A 20,670-nucleotide genomic window follows, 5' to 3' on the forward strand; every position below is an offset into this window, starting at 1 on the left:
ATATAAGACAAAAATCTACGCATAAACTATTAAACATAAAATTGAAAATTTAATCACTTATTAATTCACCTTTTGAACACAAATTAAGAAAAAAAAATGTCTAGGGACTGTAAAATAAATTTAAAGCTTTTGGGTTCTCTGTATGGTTTTTGTCTCTATAGATCTAACTTAGATTCTTTTTTATCTCTCTCAACTATGAGACACAGTTTTGAACCAAACCACACATGTCAATGTCAAAAATAGGACTCTTTTTTTTTTTTTTTTTTAAATAATAATAATAAATAATAAATATATATTTTTTTAAAAAAAACTCCATTTTACTAAAGCCAAAACATTCCCCCATATCTCAATCCTTCTTCCCTCCCTACCTTTGCTTTTTCTTTAGTTTCAATCCCTTTTTAGGCTAAATATGTCACTTTATTTTTATGTTTCAAATTTTTTCTAAGTCAAACCGCCCCTAACTTTTCTTTTCTTATAATAAAAAAATTGATTTTATTTGTTACCTGATTTAAATACCTAACTGGCACTTATCCACATATATATTCTTCAACTTTCAACGTTGTAAAATAAAGTTTTCAATAAATCTATGAACTTCCCAGAATTAGATTCTATTTAGATTTTGTATTATGATGAATTCTTAAACTTTCAATTTCGTATGTAATATATGTGGGTCTCTAACATTGAATTGAATTTATTTCAATGTTTACTCCACAATTTCAATTAACAAAGATAGAATTATAAATCCATTAAACATAAAAAATAATTCCCTAAACCTTTTGTTATAAAATTTTAAAGTCCAAAAACTAAAAAAAAATTAAATACCTATTGTCAAAACGAGTATAATTCAACTGACATAAAACTTGTAACGTCGAACTTTATCAGATCATATGTTCTATTCCTCAATCTCATATATTATGAAAGAAAGAAAAAATCCTACTACAAATACCCATTTGTAATATCAATCTCAAGACTAGAGATTCGATTAGTCGTCTCCACGCAGGTCACTTTTAGATATAAAAAACTAAACCTAATAAAAAAAAAGGAAAAAAAAAATACAGTCCACAACCTGTAGCCTATATATATACCAATAGTTTTTCTTCTTTCTTCAACTATAAAAATTCCCTCTACAATACTTCGCAAGAAGGAGAGAAGACGATAGGATTTCCGACGGTGTCTTTCCGAGTATCAAAGCACAGAAGAATATATTTGAAATGGAACGCATAGCGAAAGTTGCGTCACAGAAGGCGGTGGTGATATTCAGCAAGAGCTCATGCTGCATGAGCCATGCAATCAAGAGACTGTTTTACGACCAAGGAGTGAGCCCCGCCGTGTACGAGCTCGACGAGGACTCAAGAGGTAAAGAAATTGAATGGGCCCTTTTACACCTTGGCTGCAACCCCGCCGTCCCTGCCGTCTTCATCGGTGGCCGATTCGTTGGCTCCGCCAATGCTATCATCACCCTCCACCTCAATGGCTGTCTCAACAAATTGCTCAAAGAAGCCGGAGCTCTTTGGCTTTGATATTCTCCGACGTACTTGACTTTCTGATGTGGTGTATTTTTTCTAGTCGCGCTCGTAGATTTTAGTAGAGTTGACTTGTTTATTAGACCAATGAAAATACACCACGTGGGTAAGAGAATAGTAGATGACATAAGCTAAGTTTACTTTTTTTTTTTTTTTCTTTTTTTTAATTCATGAGGTTTTTCCAAAGGGAAGTTACCATCTATGAAGAGTTTAATACTTTTACTTCAAGGATATATATGGTATGAAAACTTTAATTTATGCTCCATTCGTTAATTATTTATTTTTTTAATATTTTTTTTTGGTAAATGGTAAAAATCACCTTTAAAATATGGTGGTAGTCAAAATTACACCTTCAAACTTTTAATTGTATAAAAACTGATTCATTGAACTTATAAATATTAAAATTAGACCCTTAAAGTTATACGATTGTGAAAATTGGGTCCAAACACATTTTAATAATAAAAATTGAATCCTTAAATTTAATTGTTAAAATGAGGTCCCCAAACTTATAAATTTGTAGAAGTTTGAGGGTGTAATTGCAACTATCACCATAATTTACTGGTGTTTTTTGCAATTTTTCTTATTATGCTTGTTTTCTTACAATTTTTTAATGATTTTTATTATTCTTAACTTAACAGATTTCATAGCCCAATTTTAAATTAAACCAAAAACCATTTTTTTTGTTTTTTGTTTTCTAAATTTTTAAAATTTGACTTGATTATTTAAAATAACCCATAAAATTAGATAACAAAATAAAAAGAAATTTAATTGGTGGTAGTATTGTTTATGAGTAGAATTTTTAAAAACTAAAATGTTGTTATTCTTTTGGGAAAAAAAAATCAAATAGTTAGTTAACGGATCTAACACACTCATACATACATTATGTAAATCGTCGAGGGTTAAATCGGGTAGATGGAAAAAGATAATAATCCAGTTATATAAAATCTGGTAAGCAAGATTTTATGATTATCAAATGTTTCTATCGATTAAATTAGACCTATATTTATTATTGTTAAACAAGATCTACTTAAAAATATTTATTATTGTTAAACAAGATCTATTTTTTTAAGTAGAATTGTTAAACAAGATTAACTTTCATATAATTTAAATCTTGTTTAGTAATCATTTGATGTTTTATTTTTTTAAATTAAACTTATAAACACTATTTCTATTTTCAAATTTCTTCCTTTGTTATCGTTTTTTACCAATAGTTTAAAAAACAAATCCAAATTTTGAAAACTAAAAATGTAGCTTTTAAAAATTTGTTTTTATTTTTAGAATTTGGTTAACAATTCAACAATTGTAATTAAAAAAATATGCAAATCAAGAAAATAAATTTAATTTTTAAAAACTAAAAACTAAAAATAAAATGATTATCAAACCACCTCAATTATTCATTTATATATTTGAGTGTCTAAGATATAGTCGGACTGTTATTACCGTTAAATTTTAAAAGTATAAATAAATGCACTTTTTCAAATTTTGTTTTATTTTCAACAAATTGTAGACATGTAAAAACAAAAAAAAAAGAGGAGGTTGGGGTTGAGTAATGTGATTGTAACCACATTTTTCAATGGTTTATTGATATAAATTTTCTAAAATTAAGTTTATAAATATTATTTTCATTTTTTTTTTACTATTTTAACTATCTTTACTAATGTTTTCAAAATCAAAATAAAAAATTGAAAATTGAAAAACAAAAGGAGGGTCTTCTTTCAAATTCTCACTTCTCATAACACTGGAATTATTAAGGTCTGTTTTATAATCTACTTTTATCAGTGTTTTAAAAAAATTAAGCTAAACATTGGAAATTATTAATTTTTTAAATATTTTTTTTGTATTTTGAAATTTGGCTAAAAATCAAACTCTTTTACTTAAGAAAAATAGAAACAAATTGAGAGATGAAATATACTTAATTTTTTAAATAAAAACAAAAAACTAAATAGTTATTAAAGGTCTATTTTATTTCTCAATTTCTTATAATAATATTCATATTTCTTGAATAAAACAGTGAATTTTAGTCAAATTCTAAAAAATAAAAAAAATATTTTAGACGAAAAAGTAAAAAATTTTAAAGTGAAACATGTGTTTGTAGGGTTAAAAAATAAAAACAATTAAATAATTATCAAACGAAAACTTGTTTATTTATGAGCACCGTCCTAATAAAAAAACACACACCACCAAAGAAAAAAAAACCTGAAAGTATAAGTTTTGATGCTATCAGAAAAATGTAATTCAACACAATAAAGATGGAAGATTTCATGACGATATTATGCTCCAAAATAAAAAAAATAAAAAAATAAAAGTCAAGTAAAAGAATATGAATATCTTTTTAATATCGTCTCTCATACTTAGACCAAGAGTTGAGCACCACGTGAGCAAACACACGTGAAAATATATATAAAAAATATTAGGTTTTATTCATAACCTAACCATTTAAGTTTTTTCAAGCAGAATCACAAATAAATAAATAGAAATTATTCTATTTTCTCCCATGTCATTTTAATTTCAATTAAAAAATACGATTTTTTTATAATTAAAATGGTTCTTTTTGACCTTATAAAAAACGTATGGTTGTTTTGAAATTTATTATTAAAATATTGTAATAGTATTCTTCATCGTCTAAGAGGAGGATGCAAGATATTACCAAAAACGGTAATTGATAACTTAACATAATCATGATTGATATGTCTCTTGAATATGAATGGTGAACCGATATTTCTATTATATCATAAGAGAAATTAATCAAACATATGAAGAGAGAACAATCAAATGTTGTGAATATAGTATAAATACTAAATATTTTTTTAACTAGTTTAAAAAGCATAAAAAATTTTGTTTACTAATTTAAATATATATATATATATATATATATATATTTTTGTTCTTGTAACTTTTTGAAAAATATCTGTTAACAATCACAAATAAGTAAAAATAAATAAATCGATATTATTCTATTTTCTCCTATATGTCATATTGAGTTCAATAAAACATACAATTTTTTTTTTATTAATATTGTGTTTTTTAACCTTGTCAGAAATGTATGGTTGTTTTGAAATTTATTATTAAAATATTATAATCGTAATAATCATCGTCTAAGACGATGATGCAAGATATTACCAAAAGTGTTAATTGGCAACTTGACCTAATCATGGTTGATATGTCTATTCAATATGAATGGTGAATCGATATTTCCATTGTATTATAAGAGAAATTAGTCAAACATATAAAGAGAAAGCAACTCAATGATGTGAATATAATATAAATAATAAATATTTAGTTTGAATACTATCGTGGTATCTATACTTTGAGTATTGGTTCATTTTGGTCCCTACATTTTAAAAGTGTTCATTTTTATCACTATACTTTCAACTTTGGTTCATTTTTGTTTCTGTACTTTCAAAATTTCATTTTGATTTTTGTACTTTCAATTTAAATTCATTTTGGTCTTTAAACTTTAAAAAAATGGTCATTTTAATATCTAAAAAATGAAATAAAAATGTAGGGACCAAAATGAACATTTTGACCGTACATGAATCAAAATAAACACGGTCAAAGTGTAGAGACCAAAATGTGTTAGGAATGACTTTGGGCTTTTAGCCTATAGCAAAAAGAAAAGAGTTTTTAACCGTTTTGTAATTGTTTATTTAAATTAATTCCAAAAATTAATTGGTGAAACTTAATTCTTCAATTGATTGTAAAAGATTTTTATTTAATTATTCAATTAATTCTAAAAACACTTTTTATTCCTCCATTTCCTTTAAGAATGATTCTTAGTTTTTGAGAAAAGAGACGAAAAATATTTCACTTTTTGTTCTTCCTCATGTTTTCTTCTCTAGATTTATTATTTTAATCGATTCCAACTCATTCTCCGACAAGTGCACGTCAAAGATTGAGAGTTGTGTTAATTTTGGGGAGCAACCGGCTTTGGCAATTTAACACCGAGGTCGCGCCGATCTGCTTTCAAGGCAATGAGTTTATCTACGGCACAAGAATCGACATTCGATTCTAACAAAATAAATCAAAATCCAAAGTGTAAGGAATTAAAATAGTATTTAAACCTAAATATTTTAATTAGTTTAAAAAGTATAACAATTAGTTTACTAATTTAAATATTTCTTTTAAAAAAATTGTTCTTATAATTTTTTTTTTTTAAAAAAAACATCTATTAATATGAACATTTTCTATATTTTTATCTAAAATTTTATATAATTTGGGACATCAAAATTTTAGTGGACATCCACATTTTAAACTCTCGATATCTCCATATCTCCATATCTCCATATGTATCTATTTATTTTACGTAAGGGAAAGAAATTAGATAGGAAAAAAGAAATTTTAGGGCCCACGTGAGCGTCACGAGCACTTTTTATTGGAGAAATTCGTAGGAATTATGCAATATAAATGCATCAACATTGATGATGTGGTGTGTAAGCATTTGAAAAAGATTGTTTTATATTCCAATGTCTAATCAATAAATAAAATTGGATGTGCTTCAAATAAATTAATAAATAAATTTGGATGAGAAAAAAAAAAAAAAAGAAGAAAGAAAAGAGAATATATTCTTTGGCTAAGAATATGGGATAGATTCCTATACATGGAAATTCCAATATCCCATTAATTAGCTTTTTCTAATTTCATCCATAGGTAGGTTTCTAATGCTTTGTAGGGCTTATCTAGTTTATGATAATAATATATAAAAGAAAATCTTTGAAAAAACTATATAATAAACATAAATTTGCATAAAAAATAACAGTACCAAAGTGAAACGAACATAGTTCAACTGACATATACTATATATTAATACCCAAGAGGTTCACGGTTTAAATCCCCTCACATTCTATTGTACTAAAGAGATTATCGGTCCCATGCTTTAAAAGGAGATACAAATCCTTTGTAAAATATATATATATACACGAATTATTTTTAAAAGGAGAATTGTTTTAAATGATAAAACGGTTGAAAATATTTTCAAATATAATAAAATGTTACAATCTATCTGTGATATATATTGATAAACAGTCATAGATGATAGTAGTCTATTACTGTCTACCATTAATAAACAGTGACATTTTATTATATTTGTAATTTTAATTTTTTTTTTTTTTTTTTTACATTCCATGTCCTCTAAGATTGAGATATAAATTCTAAAGTAGGGACAATTAACCATAGTTTATATTTAGATAAACTAAAATTTAACCGACCTTCGAAATTTAAAATAAAAGGTTACAATAAATTTTTTTTTTTAAAAGATAAAATAGGCTTGGATTTGATTTTACCTGCATGATTTTAATAAATTAAAACCATGCCATTTATGGCAACTAATTTTCAGTTATTTTGTTCCTGGGTTGTAGACAAGAATTCCAATTTATGTAATTATTTCTTATGAGCAAAAGTTGGCCTCATAATTTCTATTTCAAATTCATAAAATTCCCTATCTAGAATAAAATGTTGAAATTTTAATATGAACAAAGAATTCTTTAGGGGTGCCTCATGGGATATTGCCATTGCATGTCTCCTAATTCTACTAAGCAAGAGAATCTAATTTTAGAATCGACTCTCCTATGACCAAAAGTGAAGAAGCATTAAAAACAAAATAAACTCAAACAACTATTGAGCAAGAATAAATTGTAAATCAAATCAATCAATCACAAAAATTCAAACAATAGATCTCTTAACCCTTTAGAAAAGAGATCGGTTCAACTTGATTTGAAAATAAGGATGAAACTAAGTAGAAGATAAGAGTTGGAAATTCTTTTGAAGATCGATATTATCCTTCATCACTTGTCATCATGTTGAGAAATATAATTGTGCATAACAATATTACATTACAAGTAATTTAGCCTTTAGCGACGAATAAATAGCGATTATTATAATATCATCGCAACGTTGTTGATAATTTTCAATTTTCGTCTCTAGCAATGCGACGAAAAAATAATAAGTTGCAAGATTGCAACGATCCACCGAAATCATCGCACAACTATTGCGTAAATAGTAAACCGTTACAAAAAAAAAAACTTGCAACTATCCATAAATATGTCGCAGGTAGTGATGAAAATACATTTCGACTAAGGGCAGAGCCACATAGGGACCAGGGGCACATGCCCCCCCTCAAATTAACAGTTTTTGTATTTTTAATATAAATTTTTAAGTTATAGTTAATAATATTATCAATAAATGCACTTTTATTACTAAATCCTATTAGCGGTTTAGTGGTTAAAGGATTGTTTGAACTTGTACAAGATTCGAGTTTGATTCTCACCGAACTCCATTTGAATTTGTTGGAAATAAAAGTGGATTTTTTTTTGAAAAAAAAATCAAAATATGAAATTAAAATACAAAGTAGGTTTTAGCTTTTAAGGTTGTAATTGCAAATCAGTCTCCAAAAAATTAGAAAATCTGTGGAAGTTTTTTTCCTTCAAAATTTAGAGAAGCTTTTAATCTAAATTCTCAACAAAGTTCTCTTGAATAGGTAATGTTTACTTTTCTTTCCCTACGTAATTTTCTTTACATATATCAGTTTTAGATTTGTATATGATAATTTCTTTGTTACTCGTCAGCCTATACGTATCATATTATTGATTTGTAAGTTTGAAATTCTTCTTAGATTTTTTAGTTCTTATATTTTTAAATTTACACAATAGTTTTTAATATATTTTTTTTATTGTGAATACTTTTGTAGAGTTAGCTCTAATTTAAAATGGAGAGATATTTTTATTGTGCTGTTAATTTTTTGTACATAATTTTTATATTCACATTACTCTATATATTTTCATTTGTTTCCATGTTATTTTTACATTCACATTACTCGTATAGGTTTTTAAAATTAATTTAAAAGTTCAAGTTAGAGGATTATTTATTATCACTCATTAGGATACACAAACTTGGCAAGTAAGTTTTAAAATCTTCTTAGACTTAGTTTTTATGCTTTTGGACCTATATAATAGAACGTACTATTTTTATTATTAATAATTTTGTAGAGTTAATTCAAAATTAATATGATGAGATATTATAAAAGAAAAACAACAATAGAGACAATAGAGGCATCATCTTCAAAGAAGAAAAATGTTTTGGATTATGATCGATCTTATATAAAATTCAACCTAGAAGAACTACCCACAGATCTTGGTCTAAGAACCAAAATTTATGATTATAATTATAATTATAATATTTGAGATTAAGTTCATAGAGCATATTTACTAAAAGGTCATTGTCAGCCTCTTAATTGTACTTTTCCACTTAAGAAATTTGGTACGAAGTCAAGATGATTTAACCCAATTTGGTTTAGTGAATATTCTAATTGGTTAGAATATAACATTTCAAATGATGCCACATTTTGTTTACATTGCTATTTGTTCAAACCAACAGTAAGTGAAGAGTCAGGAGGTGAATGTTTTGTTAGTGAAGGATTTTCTAATTGGAAGGAAAAAGAGAAATTGTATATTCATATTGGTGGTCCTAATAGTGCACACAATAAGGTTTTGGGTAAATGTGAGGCTTTTTTGAAACAGAAACAACATATTGAAACTTTTTAAATAGGATGTCTGGCCAAGCACGAGTTGAGTATCAAACTCGATTATGAGGACAAGGATATGATGGAGCAAGTAATATGCAAGGCCAGTTCAATGGATTGAAAGCATTTATGGTGAAAGAAAATGAATATGCTTTTTACATTCATTGTTTTTCTCATTAGCTTCAATTAACGCTTACCTGCTGCTAAAACTCATGTGGAAATTGCTGGTATGCTTTTTATTGTTACAAATGTGGCGAATGTAATTGGGGCATCAACAAAAGGTTGAGATATTCTACGAGAGAAACATAGAATGGAATTTTTTGAAGCTTTAAATAATGATGAAATATTTAGTGGTCGAGGATTAAATTAGGAGATAATGATTAAACGACCGGGACATACTCGATGGGGATCACGTTACTACACTTTAACGTTTTATTACAATGTTTTTTGTTGATGTACTTAAGACAATTGTGCAAGGTGGATCAAATTCAGAACAAAATATGAAGCAAAAACTCTAATAAGTTCGATTCTATCTTTTGACTTTGTTTTTCATATACATTTTATGAAAATTATCTTGAGAATCACAAATGACTTGTCCCAATCATTACAAAGAAAAGATCAAGATATTGTGAATGCAATGAATTTAGTCAAAATTTGTAAAGAAAAACTGCAGAAAACAAGAGAGTCTGATTGTGATTCGTTATTGAGTATGGTTTATGACTTCTGTCATAGTCATGATATTGAAGTTCTTAAAATGGATGACCTATTTGTTGGGTTTTATGCCATAAAATGCGTACATAGTAAATATTATTAATTGACCGTCATCAATAAAGAGTTATAGATGTTAATTCAATAAATGATATTGTTTGCATTGTATAAATGATATTGTTTGCATTGTTTGTAAATTTTTTCTTAATAACCTTAAATCCAATAAACTAACATCCAAGGTTGCCTTATGAGTCTTGAACTATATGTTAAAACATACATAGATCAATGTTCAAGATACAGTCTGAAGGGTCTATAGTATAAGGATAAGGTTGGGTACCTTATCCTTGTAACACTATAGATACGACCCACTTTGTATTTGATACAAACACAATGATCCAACGCGTTCGTGTAATTAACATGCAAGCGGAGGTATTCTATGCGATGAGTTTGCATAAGACTGGACCGCGAAATAGTAATCACTAGATGTAACGCCGTTAACTAGGTAGGTTCCTATTTCAATAGGATGACCTAGGAAACTTAGTCTTAATCCTGAGTATATTATGAACTCTTGTTCATGAGGGATTATCCTTTGATTTGTATGGGTGAGAGTGGCCATTTTTCCGACCCAATATGTCTACCATTTTGGGGACAAGACTGAGTGGTGAGCTAGGAACATAATAATACAAGATGAAATTCACTTCTTCTTGCATTAAGGGTAAGTAGATGAGTGTTCCTTTAAGTGGTTTCTCTGGGACTTGAATAAAGGGTCTTACCTTCTCATTGGCCTAGGAAGGGTTTATGTTTATTGGTTGGATGATAAATAGGTTGTTCATTAGAGAAGCACTGATACTTAAAGAGTCAGAGGAAACCCAAGGGTAAAATAGTAATTTGACCTAATTGGATTTACGAACACTCGTGAATGACTCACTTGCAATTATTGATCTATATCGATAGATACATAAATATATCTGTAGTAAGAAGAGTGCAGTTGTGGGTCTTTAGTGGAGTGCGCCCACAGTTAGCGAATATTGATTGACATGGTTAATGAGTTTAGCCAATTAATCTCATATCGTTGGAGCTTTTGATCTACATGTCCATCAGGTTCCCTAACACATCAGGTTCCCTTGTTAGCTTACTAGAGGATATTTAAGATGGATGATTTGAATTGTTCAAATTAATTTGAGGAAACCGTATATTAATGTGATTAATATATAATTGATTATGGATATGATCTATAGCTAAAAATAAATTGGAAAGTAATATTTGAATAAGATTCGATTAATTAATTCAAGTGAATTAGATTCATAAAGAATTAATTAATAGAGAGGTATTGCACATATACATACGATATTTATGATCATTAATATATACATATTAAATTGGATTTATTGTATAAATAGTTATTTAATTAATGTGCAAATTAAATTAAATAAGTGTTATTTAATTGTGCTAAATTAATTAAATAAGTTTTAATTAATTGTGGAAAAGGGAAATAGGAAAAGGATTAGGAAAAAGGCTTGACCATTCTTTATATAAAGACCTACTTGTGGCCCCTTTTGAAGATACAGAGATAATACACAACACACAAGTGTTATTGTGGAAAATTTTCTTGAAGCTACAAAAAGAGAATCCTTTCTACTCCCCAAAAGCCTTTTCTCCTCCCCCTCTCCCAATTGGATACCATCTATCATTCTATTGAAATCCTAGAGAATAACGAGGTTATTCTCGTGGTTGTGTTTGAGATCACTCAAGAAATCGTTCGTAATCAAAGCGGTAGGAGGAGCTATTCGTTGGAACTTCGAGAGGATCGTTCTTGGAACTTGGGAATCTACAAAGGTAAGAATGGTTCTAATCTTTTCCCAAAGCATGCTAATTTACATGTTTATATTCTGTTTTAGTATGATGATTTCATGTAAAAATCGAATTGCAGGATGCAAGGCGTTCTAACAAAATACCTTCGTTGCGGGATCTGATCCCTTTAATTGGTATTAGAGCCAATTTCTTGCTTCTTCGTTTTTCGTATTTTTCAAAACAAAATCAGTTTAGAGGTGGGTTTAATATTTTTCATTTGGAATGTTTGAATGCCGGTTTGTAAAATTGAATGTTTTTTTTTTTTAATTTTGGTACTAAATTACTTTTAATTTGATTAAATTGTCAGAGCCCGTTGTATTTTTTTAGGCATTTTAATTCTTGCTTTGAGTCTGTAGGTCCGTGCCGATTGAGAGAGCAACGGTTACTGAAGAGATCGAGAAGAAATGAAGGTGTCCGGGGCAAATTTGGAGCCAAAAACGTACAAAACAGAATGATTATGCCAATCAGTGTCGCGACGCTGTTATCGCAACATTGCAACGTTGAAAGGCAGCAGCAGCGCATAGCAGTCACAGCATTGCAATGCTCTGAGAGTTGACGGAAAGCAGGCGACACACTCAATACGTTTTCAACAGCTGTTTTAACCTAATTCTTTAATGTATTATTTAATTTAATTATTAATTAATTAAATTAATATAATAGTTATATTAATTTAATCAATTAATTTTTCATTAGGGTATTAAAATTGGTCTAATTTTTGTTGTTTAAGTTAATTTAATTATGCATTGATAGATGTTTAAATTAATATTTGAATTCATATTACATATTGTATGTCATATAGATTCAAATATACCCACTTTAGGATAAACATGTACATGCATCATAATTAAATATAAGGGTTATATTATATAGATGTATGATTAAATTAGCATGCTCATGCATGATGATATAAGTGTTATGTTAGTGATGTATGATTAACCTAAATATGTTCATGCATCATACTATATATTAAAATCGTTATTATAAATAGTGGAATGATGTGCGTGAATACCTTTAATGAGATATTCATTAAAATTTAAGTGTTATAGTTTTAATGAGATAGTTTAAAATCTATAATCAAGAATTGCATGCAAACATAGGTCCTAATTAGTTTTAAATAGTTTAAAATTAATCAACATAGACTTATGTTATTTCTAGTAGGATTAGAAATAGGTTAATCTTTTTAATTTGTTTTAATAGGATTAAAATGAATATAAATAAAATAATAAATTTATAAAATAATTGCCCATAAAGGACCTTCATCTAAGGAAGTTTCTATCTAGGAGGGGGTATTTAAGCTGACGGAACGGAACAACTCCATCCGGGAACCGACCCAGAAGGTGAATTGGACAAATATTTTATAGGCATACAATAAATGATTGATTTTATTAAAAATGTCTAATAAATGAAATTAAGTATTGTTAAATTATTCAACATAAATGTTATATTGAGCAAATTAAAAAGGACTTAGATAAATTCATTAGCCGACTTTTAATTAAGTAAAATAAAATAAAAAGAAATATTAGAATACTTTCGTGGGAGGATATTGGTATATGTGATATATCAAAATTTCAGCTCTCACGTCCCCAAGAGTTCACACGATGAGATTCATGTTCTGCTTCGTGTTGCCTTGGGTGCGACCTCCCTTTGGAAAGTATTTGCATGGGTCAATAACAAGGTAAATGGGGAAGTGTTCATAGGAAGTGGGAAAGGGATGCATGTTAATGTATCCTACGGTCTCTTCCATTATGTTGCATTGTGAGATTCCTATGGTTCGCCTGCGTGTCATCCTGGAGCGACCATCCCTTCGAATGGTCTGATCATGGGGATCGGAACAATGCAAACTTCAACAGTTGTCTTTCCTTTTGGTAGTTTGTTGACTCTGGGATCTGAAAATGGGAAGGTCACATCCTTCAAAGCCACAAGATTTGATTGTATTATCAAATCTTATATTCCAGGATCTAGTTGCTTGTTTCTACCCATAAATGGATCGATTAAACTTGTAAACTTTATACTCTTGACCCTGTTCAATAAACCTTTATGGTTGAGACATGTAGATACTCTTTTCAAGACAACAATTCAGAAAGGCTGTCTTGACATCCATTTGCATATTTCATAATCATAAAATGCAGAAATAGACAAAAGTATTCTTATTGACTTGATCATGGAAACCAGAGATAAGGTTTCTTCATAGCCTACTCCCTCTCTTTGGGTAAACCCTTTTGCCACAAGTCTAGCTTTGTAGGTATGTACCTTACCAGCTTTATCTCATTTTTTCTTGTAGATTCATTTGCAACCGATGGGTTTTACCCCTTTAGGTTGATCTACAAGATCCCAAACTGAATTTAAATACATAGATTTCATTTCAAGGTCCCTGGCTTTAATCCATTGGTCTTTGTCCACATCATTCATCACTTGTTTGAAAGTCAATGGATCTTCTAAGCCATCATCTGGTATGATGACTTGAGTTTCAGTTAAACCCATGTATCGATCAGGCTGTTGCATAACCTTTCCACTACGACGAGACATTCTAAACTCTTGAGAAGAATGTGAAGTACTAGTATCATCAACAACTCTTGTTGATGCGTTTGCCGTGTCTCTGGATATTTCATCTATTACTAGTTTGCTGCGAGGTTGATGATTCTTTATGTGGTCTTCCTCTAGGAAAGTTACATTTGTCGATACAAATACTTTGTCTTTCTGAGGATCGTAAAAGAAACCACCTTTTGTTTCTTTTGGGTAGCCTATAAATAGGCAAGCTTTTGAACGACGTTCTAAATTTTTAGGATTTTGCACCAACACGTGTGCCGGGCAACCCCAAGTCCTGAAGTGATGTAAACTTCCTGTACGTCCTCTCCAGAGCTCGTAAGGTGTTTTAGAAATACTTTTCAAAGGAACCATATACAAAATATACACTGCAGTTTTAACTGCGTGTCCCAAAAAAAAATTTGGTAACTGAGCATAACTTATCATAGATAAACTATATCTAACAAGGTTCTATTTCTCCTTTCCGCCACACCATTTTGCTGAGGTGTGCTAGGTGCTGTGAGTTGAGACTGGATTCCATGTTTTATCAAATAGTTCCGGAATTCCATGTCTATATACTCACCACCTCGATCTGATCGAAGTGTTTTAATCTTTTTACCTAATTGATTTTTAACCTCAGTCTTATATTCTTTGAACTTTTCAAATGTTTCAGACTTTTGGTGCATTAGGTAAATATGCATATACCTTGAATAGTCATCAACAAAGCTGATGAAATATTCATACCCTCTTTTAGCTCTAATATTCATCGGACCACAAAGGTCAGAATATACGAGCTCTAAGGATTCTTTAGCTCTAAGACATTTTCCAGAAAAAGTTATTTTAGTCATTTTACTCTCAAGACAAGATTCACATGGCGGTAATAAATTATCTTCTAACTTATTTAGTGGAGATTTATATGACCCAGTCTCAAGTGTCAAAGACAGGCATTTGGAGAAATTTTCCTTTTCTTATGAGTCTCATTAGTTTTAAATATCTCTATGTTCAAAACAACCTTTACGTCTTTTAACATATATGAGTTATTTTCTAATTTTGCATAAATTTTTTTGTTATTTCTTGAATTGATGAACACTTCAACATTTTCGAAAGAAGCTCTATAATTTTGTTCTAGCAAATAAGAGATAGATATTAGATTCCTTTCCATAGAAGAAATATAATAAATATTTTTAAGATAAATGTATCTATATCCTATAAATAACTTCATATCTCCCACTGCTTTAGCTGAAACAACCTCACTGATCCCTACCTTAAAGATTGTTTTGCCTTTTGTCAGCTGTCTCCAGGAACTTGTTTCCTGAGAGAAAGTACAGACATGATCAGCGATCCTGAATCAATTATCCAGGTCTTATGGTTTTCCACTAAACATGCTTCGATAACAAGTAAATCATATTCATCTTATTTTTCGAATATTGTATTCTCACCTATATAGTTCAAAACTTTATATGAATTGGGAGATCGAGGACAATCCTTTGTTAAAGCCCTTTTAGAACTATTAACCACTAGTAATTTGTATGTCGATTCGAATTTACCGTTAACTAATTTAGAAGCGAGTATTCTAGAAGATTTCGACATGCTGAAAAATTTAAACAAATTCTAATTAGCAAATTGCAAATAAATCCAATTTTTAGCAAAACAAGTAATAATGTACCTATAACTATTATTTATTTGCAACGATACTTTAGTGAGTTAGAATACTATCTACCGAGGGGCAGTCAGATACTCATTGACTAAGCAAAAAAAATTTGACCAAACCCTATCTCTAGAATAAGTCTTATTTCTATAACAGTTTAGTTACCTTTTTTTTTTTTTTTTATCAGAAATTACTAATACTTTAGTAATTCTATAAGTGTAACCCTTCGTTTTAAGACGTCAGAGATCGGTCTCAACTATGCTACCGAAATGGAGAGTCAAGGTTGAGAATGGACCTAAGAAATTCCTATCCATTTCTAGAGTTGTTCTGAATCCTATGTTACAACCCTCCAAGGGGATAGCCGTCGTTAAACAACTAGCAAGGGCCGTCTAAAGCAAACCAGCAGGCGCAACATAGAAATCTCACGATCCAAACTAGCAGAAGAGACCGTAGGACACATTTACACATATCTTTTACCAACTTACTATCAACTACTTCCCTCGTTCACCTTGTTATTGACTCATATAAACACTTTACGAATGGAGATCACTCGTAGGGTGACACGAAGCCACATATGAATCTCACAATGTAAACTATATGGAGATGTGGAAGTTGAAATCTATTTATCATATATTTTATTGATGTTTGAACGACTTCTCCTTATTCGCCGGAATCTATATTCATACAAATACTTTCCGAATGAAGGTCACTACCAAGGTGACATGAAGTACCGCTTAAATCTCGATTGTGAACTCTTAGGGATGTGAGAGCTAAAAATAACATACCATATACGTTATTAATCTCCACTAAAGTGTTCTAATAACTTTATCATATATAAGTTATTAAACTCCCACTGAAATGTTCTATTAATTTGGGTGAAATTATACTTAGGTTCTTTTTTGTTAATTAAAACAACCCCAAGTCTATGTGGTTTATCCAAGTATAACGATTGGATTTTAACCTACAATGTCTAGGTGATAAACCATTTTATTATCTCACATCGCTCACGTACACTTATAGACCCAGTTAACAATGCTCAATTATTCGACCATAGTCCCTAGGTAGGAGGTGTTACGTAAATCGTCAACTTAAGAACCTCCAGTCTTATACAGGATTATATACTGGTTGAGTTTGTAACCGTGATTTATAAGATAACGACCTATTTTAACTATTAAAACAAGTGTTTAACCTACATGAGTATGCAACTTATCTTTGTTATGGATTTTAATTTTTAATTCAATTTTATAACAACTTAGAAAACTTAGACATGCTTATACATCCACAACATGCATCAAAGGCATTCAAATTTAATATAATAGTTATATTAAATAACAGAAACCCTAAACATGCATTCTATACATTATAACAATTTATAACATATAAATAATGCATGTAACATGCTTCCTATGGTGAGATTTAAAATCTAAATAGCATACGATATGCACAAACATGTTTAAATTTAAATACAACATACATCACATGCATAATTATTTAAATAATACTGATATGGTTCAACTTTGGCATCTTAAGCAAGCATAATAACTAAATTATTACAAAAACAAGCTAAGAAACAGCTTCAATTTGGTGTAGAATTGTCCGACTCGACCCGAACCAGACCTCCAACGTATAAAAAATGGGTTGAACCAGTCGAACTAGGCCTCTCCCGCGTGAACCGGCTCGAGTGTGCGCCTTGGATCTTAGCTGGGATGAATAGCGTCGTGACGCTGCATCCCAACGTTGCGATGCTACGGGAAGAACATTACAATCTGGGCAGCCACGAAGAACAACATTGCAACGCTCAAGGGCAGCGTTGCAACACTGCCTGGGAGAATCCATTCTCCAGAAATTTTCTCTTCGACCTTGCTTACTTCAATCTCTAAATTACAACTTAATTTAGACTCCAATGACTTCAAATAAACTACAGACTTTAGAGCACACATATAAGCTCATCAATCAATAGGCAATTACAAACTTAACTTGGAAATCAAAGAGGAATCTGATGTCAAATTTGATAAAACCAGTCATATCAGTCCAAACATGCAACTTCAGGAATTCACCAACCAAAACTCAAGTTAACGTTAATTGAATACTTAAATCACACTTTGATACCACTTGATAGAATACACAAGCAAGTAATGAAAGCAAACAAAATCAATAAGCACTCTAATTACATTTAATTTGAGTTCTAAAACATGCATATTTAAGTGGGTTTCAAGTTTACCTTTCTTAATGAAATCTTCAAATCCAAGCTGCTCTTCCCTCCAATTCAGTTCTAAATAAGTCCGTGAACCACCAAGAGGTCTTCTCTACTAATATCAGCCTTAAATTTGAGTGGTGGAACTCAGATTTGAGTGAATTTCGTAAGTGTTTTGTAGGTTTGAAGAGAGAACAAGATGAAGTGCAAAAAACTAATTTTTTTATATTCAATTCTAAGTCAATCCCCTTTTACTCAACAAATTGGAGGTATTTTGTACTTCAACAACATGCAAGCATCAACAAAAAACTAATGGCCAGTAGCTGCTTCTTCTAATTTAGTGGAATTGTGATCAAACATGAGGATTACACCTCATGCTAGAGAAAAGTGGGATAAACGCACTTTCTCCTACTTTTCATTTTTCAAAAATTAATTTCCATAATTAAATTTAATTTGATTAATTCTCAATTAACCAAATGTTATATTTCAATTTTCAATTTCTCAAATTGAAATTTAAAAATGGAAATTAATTAAACATATTTAATTAATTAATCAATTTAATATCAAATATCAAATCAATCATATACTAAATTTAAAACATGAATTTAATTCATGTAATTGATATTTAAAACAATATTTAAACATTATAAACTCTCCAATTTCATTTAATTTCAACAAATTAAACTTTAATTATATCAAATATAATTATGCAAACCCTAATTTGAATTTGAATTAATTCAAACTCAAAACCCTAATTTTAATTTGAACAACTCAAATTGATATCATCCCAAATTCACTCAATTTAATAATTCAAGGTGTTCATTATGGACCTACAGATCATGCACTCCAACGATTAAGATTAATTGGCTAAACTCTTTAGATCGAATTAATCAGTATTCGTTAACTATTCAGTCACACCACTATAGCTCGGTAGTTACATTCTTCTCACTGTAGATATATTTGTGTCCACATGATTTAACCATAACCTGTAAGTAGATCAATCACAGGTTGTTCGTAATACCGACTGGGTCAATGTGCTGTTTTACCCCAAATCGGGTAGGCATGAATTCCGTCTTGTACCCTATGTTCCCTGAAATGGAAAGCTTATTGAGCCGGCAATGTTGAACCAACCCTCACCTATGCAAATCTAAAGATAATCCTGTATAAACAAGAGTTTATAGTTAGCTCAGGATTAAGATCGAGTTACCTAGGTCATCTAAGTGAAATAGTCAGTCTTAAATAGTAAACATCATTATAAAGTAAGAGTGACTTATTTCTTGGTCCAATCTTATGCAAACTCATAACATTGGACGCCCCCACTCCTCATGTCAATACATGAACGAATCAGGATCACTTTGTTTGTAGCACCTTTACAACAACTTGTAATCTCTACAGAGTAAGCCGCATTCGATAGTGTTACTAGACTAAGGTCCCCCAACCTAATTTATATATTATAGACCGTTTTGGCTATTTACTCGAGTTTGATCCATCTTTATGTCTCTACATAAAATTCAAGTATTCATGTAATAGCCATGTATCTTAGTTTATTGGATTTGGACTTTATGTATGTAATTTATAGATTCAATAACAACTTTATTGATAATAGAATATATTTAACTTTACAAACTACGAGTTTTAGGATATAAAACCCAACACCTTGTTGATTTGTCTATAGCTTCTGTGGACATTTCATTTAATACTAGCTTACTGTGAGGTTTATGATTCTTTATGTGATCTTTCTCTAAGAAGGTTGCATTCGTTGATATAAATACTTTATCTTCCCAAAGATCATAGAATAGACCACCTTTTGTCTCCTTATGGTAGCCTACAAATAGGCATACTTTATCTTCTAGAGAGAAGAGGTTGACTATGAGGAAACTTTTTTTCCCATGTTGCTATGCTTAAGTGTATAAGAATTCTCTTGTCCATAGCCACATATTATGACTATAAATATGGCAATGGATGTCAAGACTTCCTTTCTGAATGAAAATCTTGAAGAGAATATCTTTATGTCTCAACCTGAGGGGTTCATAGCCCAAGGTCAGAAGCAAAAAAATTTGCAAGCTAAATTGATCTATTTATGGGTTGAAATAAGCATCCAAATCTTGGAACATTAGATTTCATACAATGATCACATCTTTTGATTTTGATCAAAACGTTGATGAACTTTGTATCTATAAGAAAATCATCAACGATAAAGTAGCTTTTCTAGTACTTTACGTGGACGATATCCTACTCATTGGAAATGATGTAGGGTACCTTATTGACATTATGAAAAAGTGTCCTAAGACATTTTAAGAAGTTGAGGATATGAGATGTATTTCCTATGCCTCATCTGTGGGCAGCTTATTGTATGTTATGCTCTACACTAGGCTAGACATTTGTTATGAAGTGGGAATAGTCAGTAGGTACCAATCTAATCCGAGGTTAGACCATTGGACTGCGGTTAAGAACATCTTCAAGTATCTTAGGAGAATGAGGGACTATAAGCTGGTGTATGGAGTTAAGGATTTAATCCTTATAGAATACACCGACTCTGATTTCCAAATTAACAAGGATTCTAGAAAATCTACGTGAGAATCAGTGTTTTCCCTAAATAGGGGAACTATAGTGTTGCATAGCTCCAAGTAAGGATGTATTGCAGATTCCACTATGGAAGCTGAGTATGTAGTTGCTTGTGAAGCAGCAAAGGAAGCAGTTTGGCTAAGGA

At 30.0% G+C, this 20,670-nt stretch overlaps 1 protein-coding gene across 1 annotated transcript; it reads left to right on the forward strand.

Moving 5' to 3' along the window:
- Nucleotides 1-1,100: 1,100 nt before the first annotated feature.
- LOC120091562 (monothiol glutaredoxin-S10-like) lies at nucleotides 1,101-1,788 on the forward strand. The gene has a single exon (XM_039049656.2). It carries the CDS (start codon nucleotides 1,212-1,214, stop codon nucleotides 1,518-1,520), a length of 309 nt encoding a protein of 102 aa, XP_038905584.1. The 5' UTR covers nucleotides 1,101-1,211; the 3' UTR covers nucleotides 1,521-1,788.
- Nucleotides 1,789-20,670: the final 18,882 nt, after the last annotated feature.

This window comes from Benincasa hispida, unplaced genomic scaffold, assembly GCF_027475165.1.
Source record: "Benincasa hispida cultivar pf3 unplaced genomic scaffold, pf3_genome.v1.1 HicScf1855, whole genome shotgun sequence".
Lineage (NCBI taxonomy): Eukaryota > Viridiplantae > Streptophyta > Magnoliopsida > Cucurbitales > Cucurbitaceae > Benincasa > Benincasa hispida.

What these genes read in the sequence shown, in the direction of transcription:
- LOC120091562 (XM_039049656.2), top strand. Translation starts at nt 1,212, where the DNA reads ATGGAACGCATAGCGAAAGTTGCGTCACAGAAGGCGGTGGTGATATTC.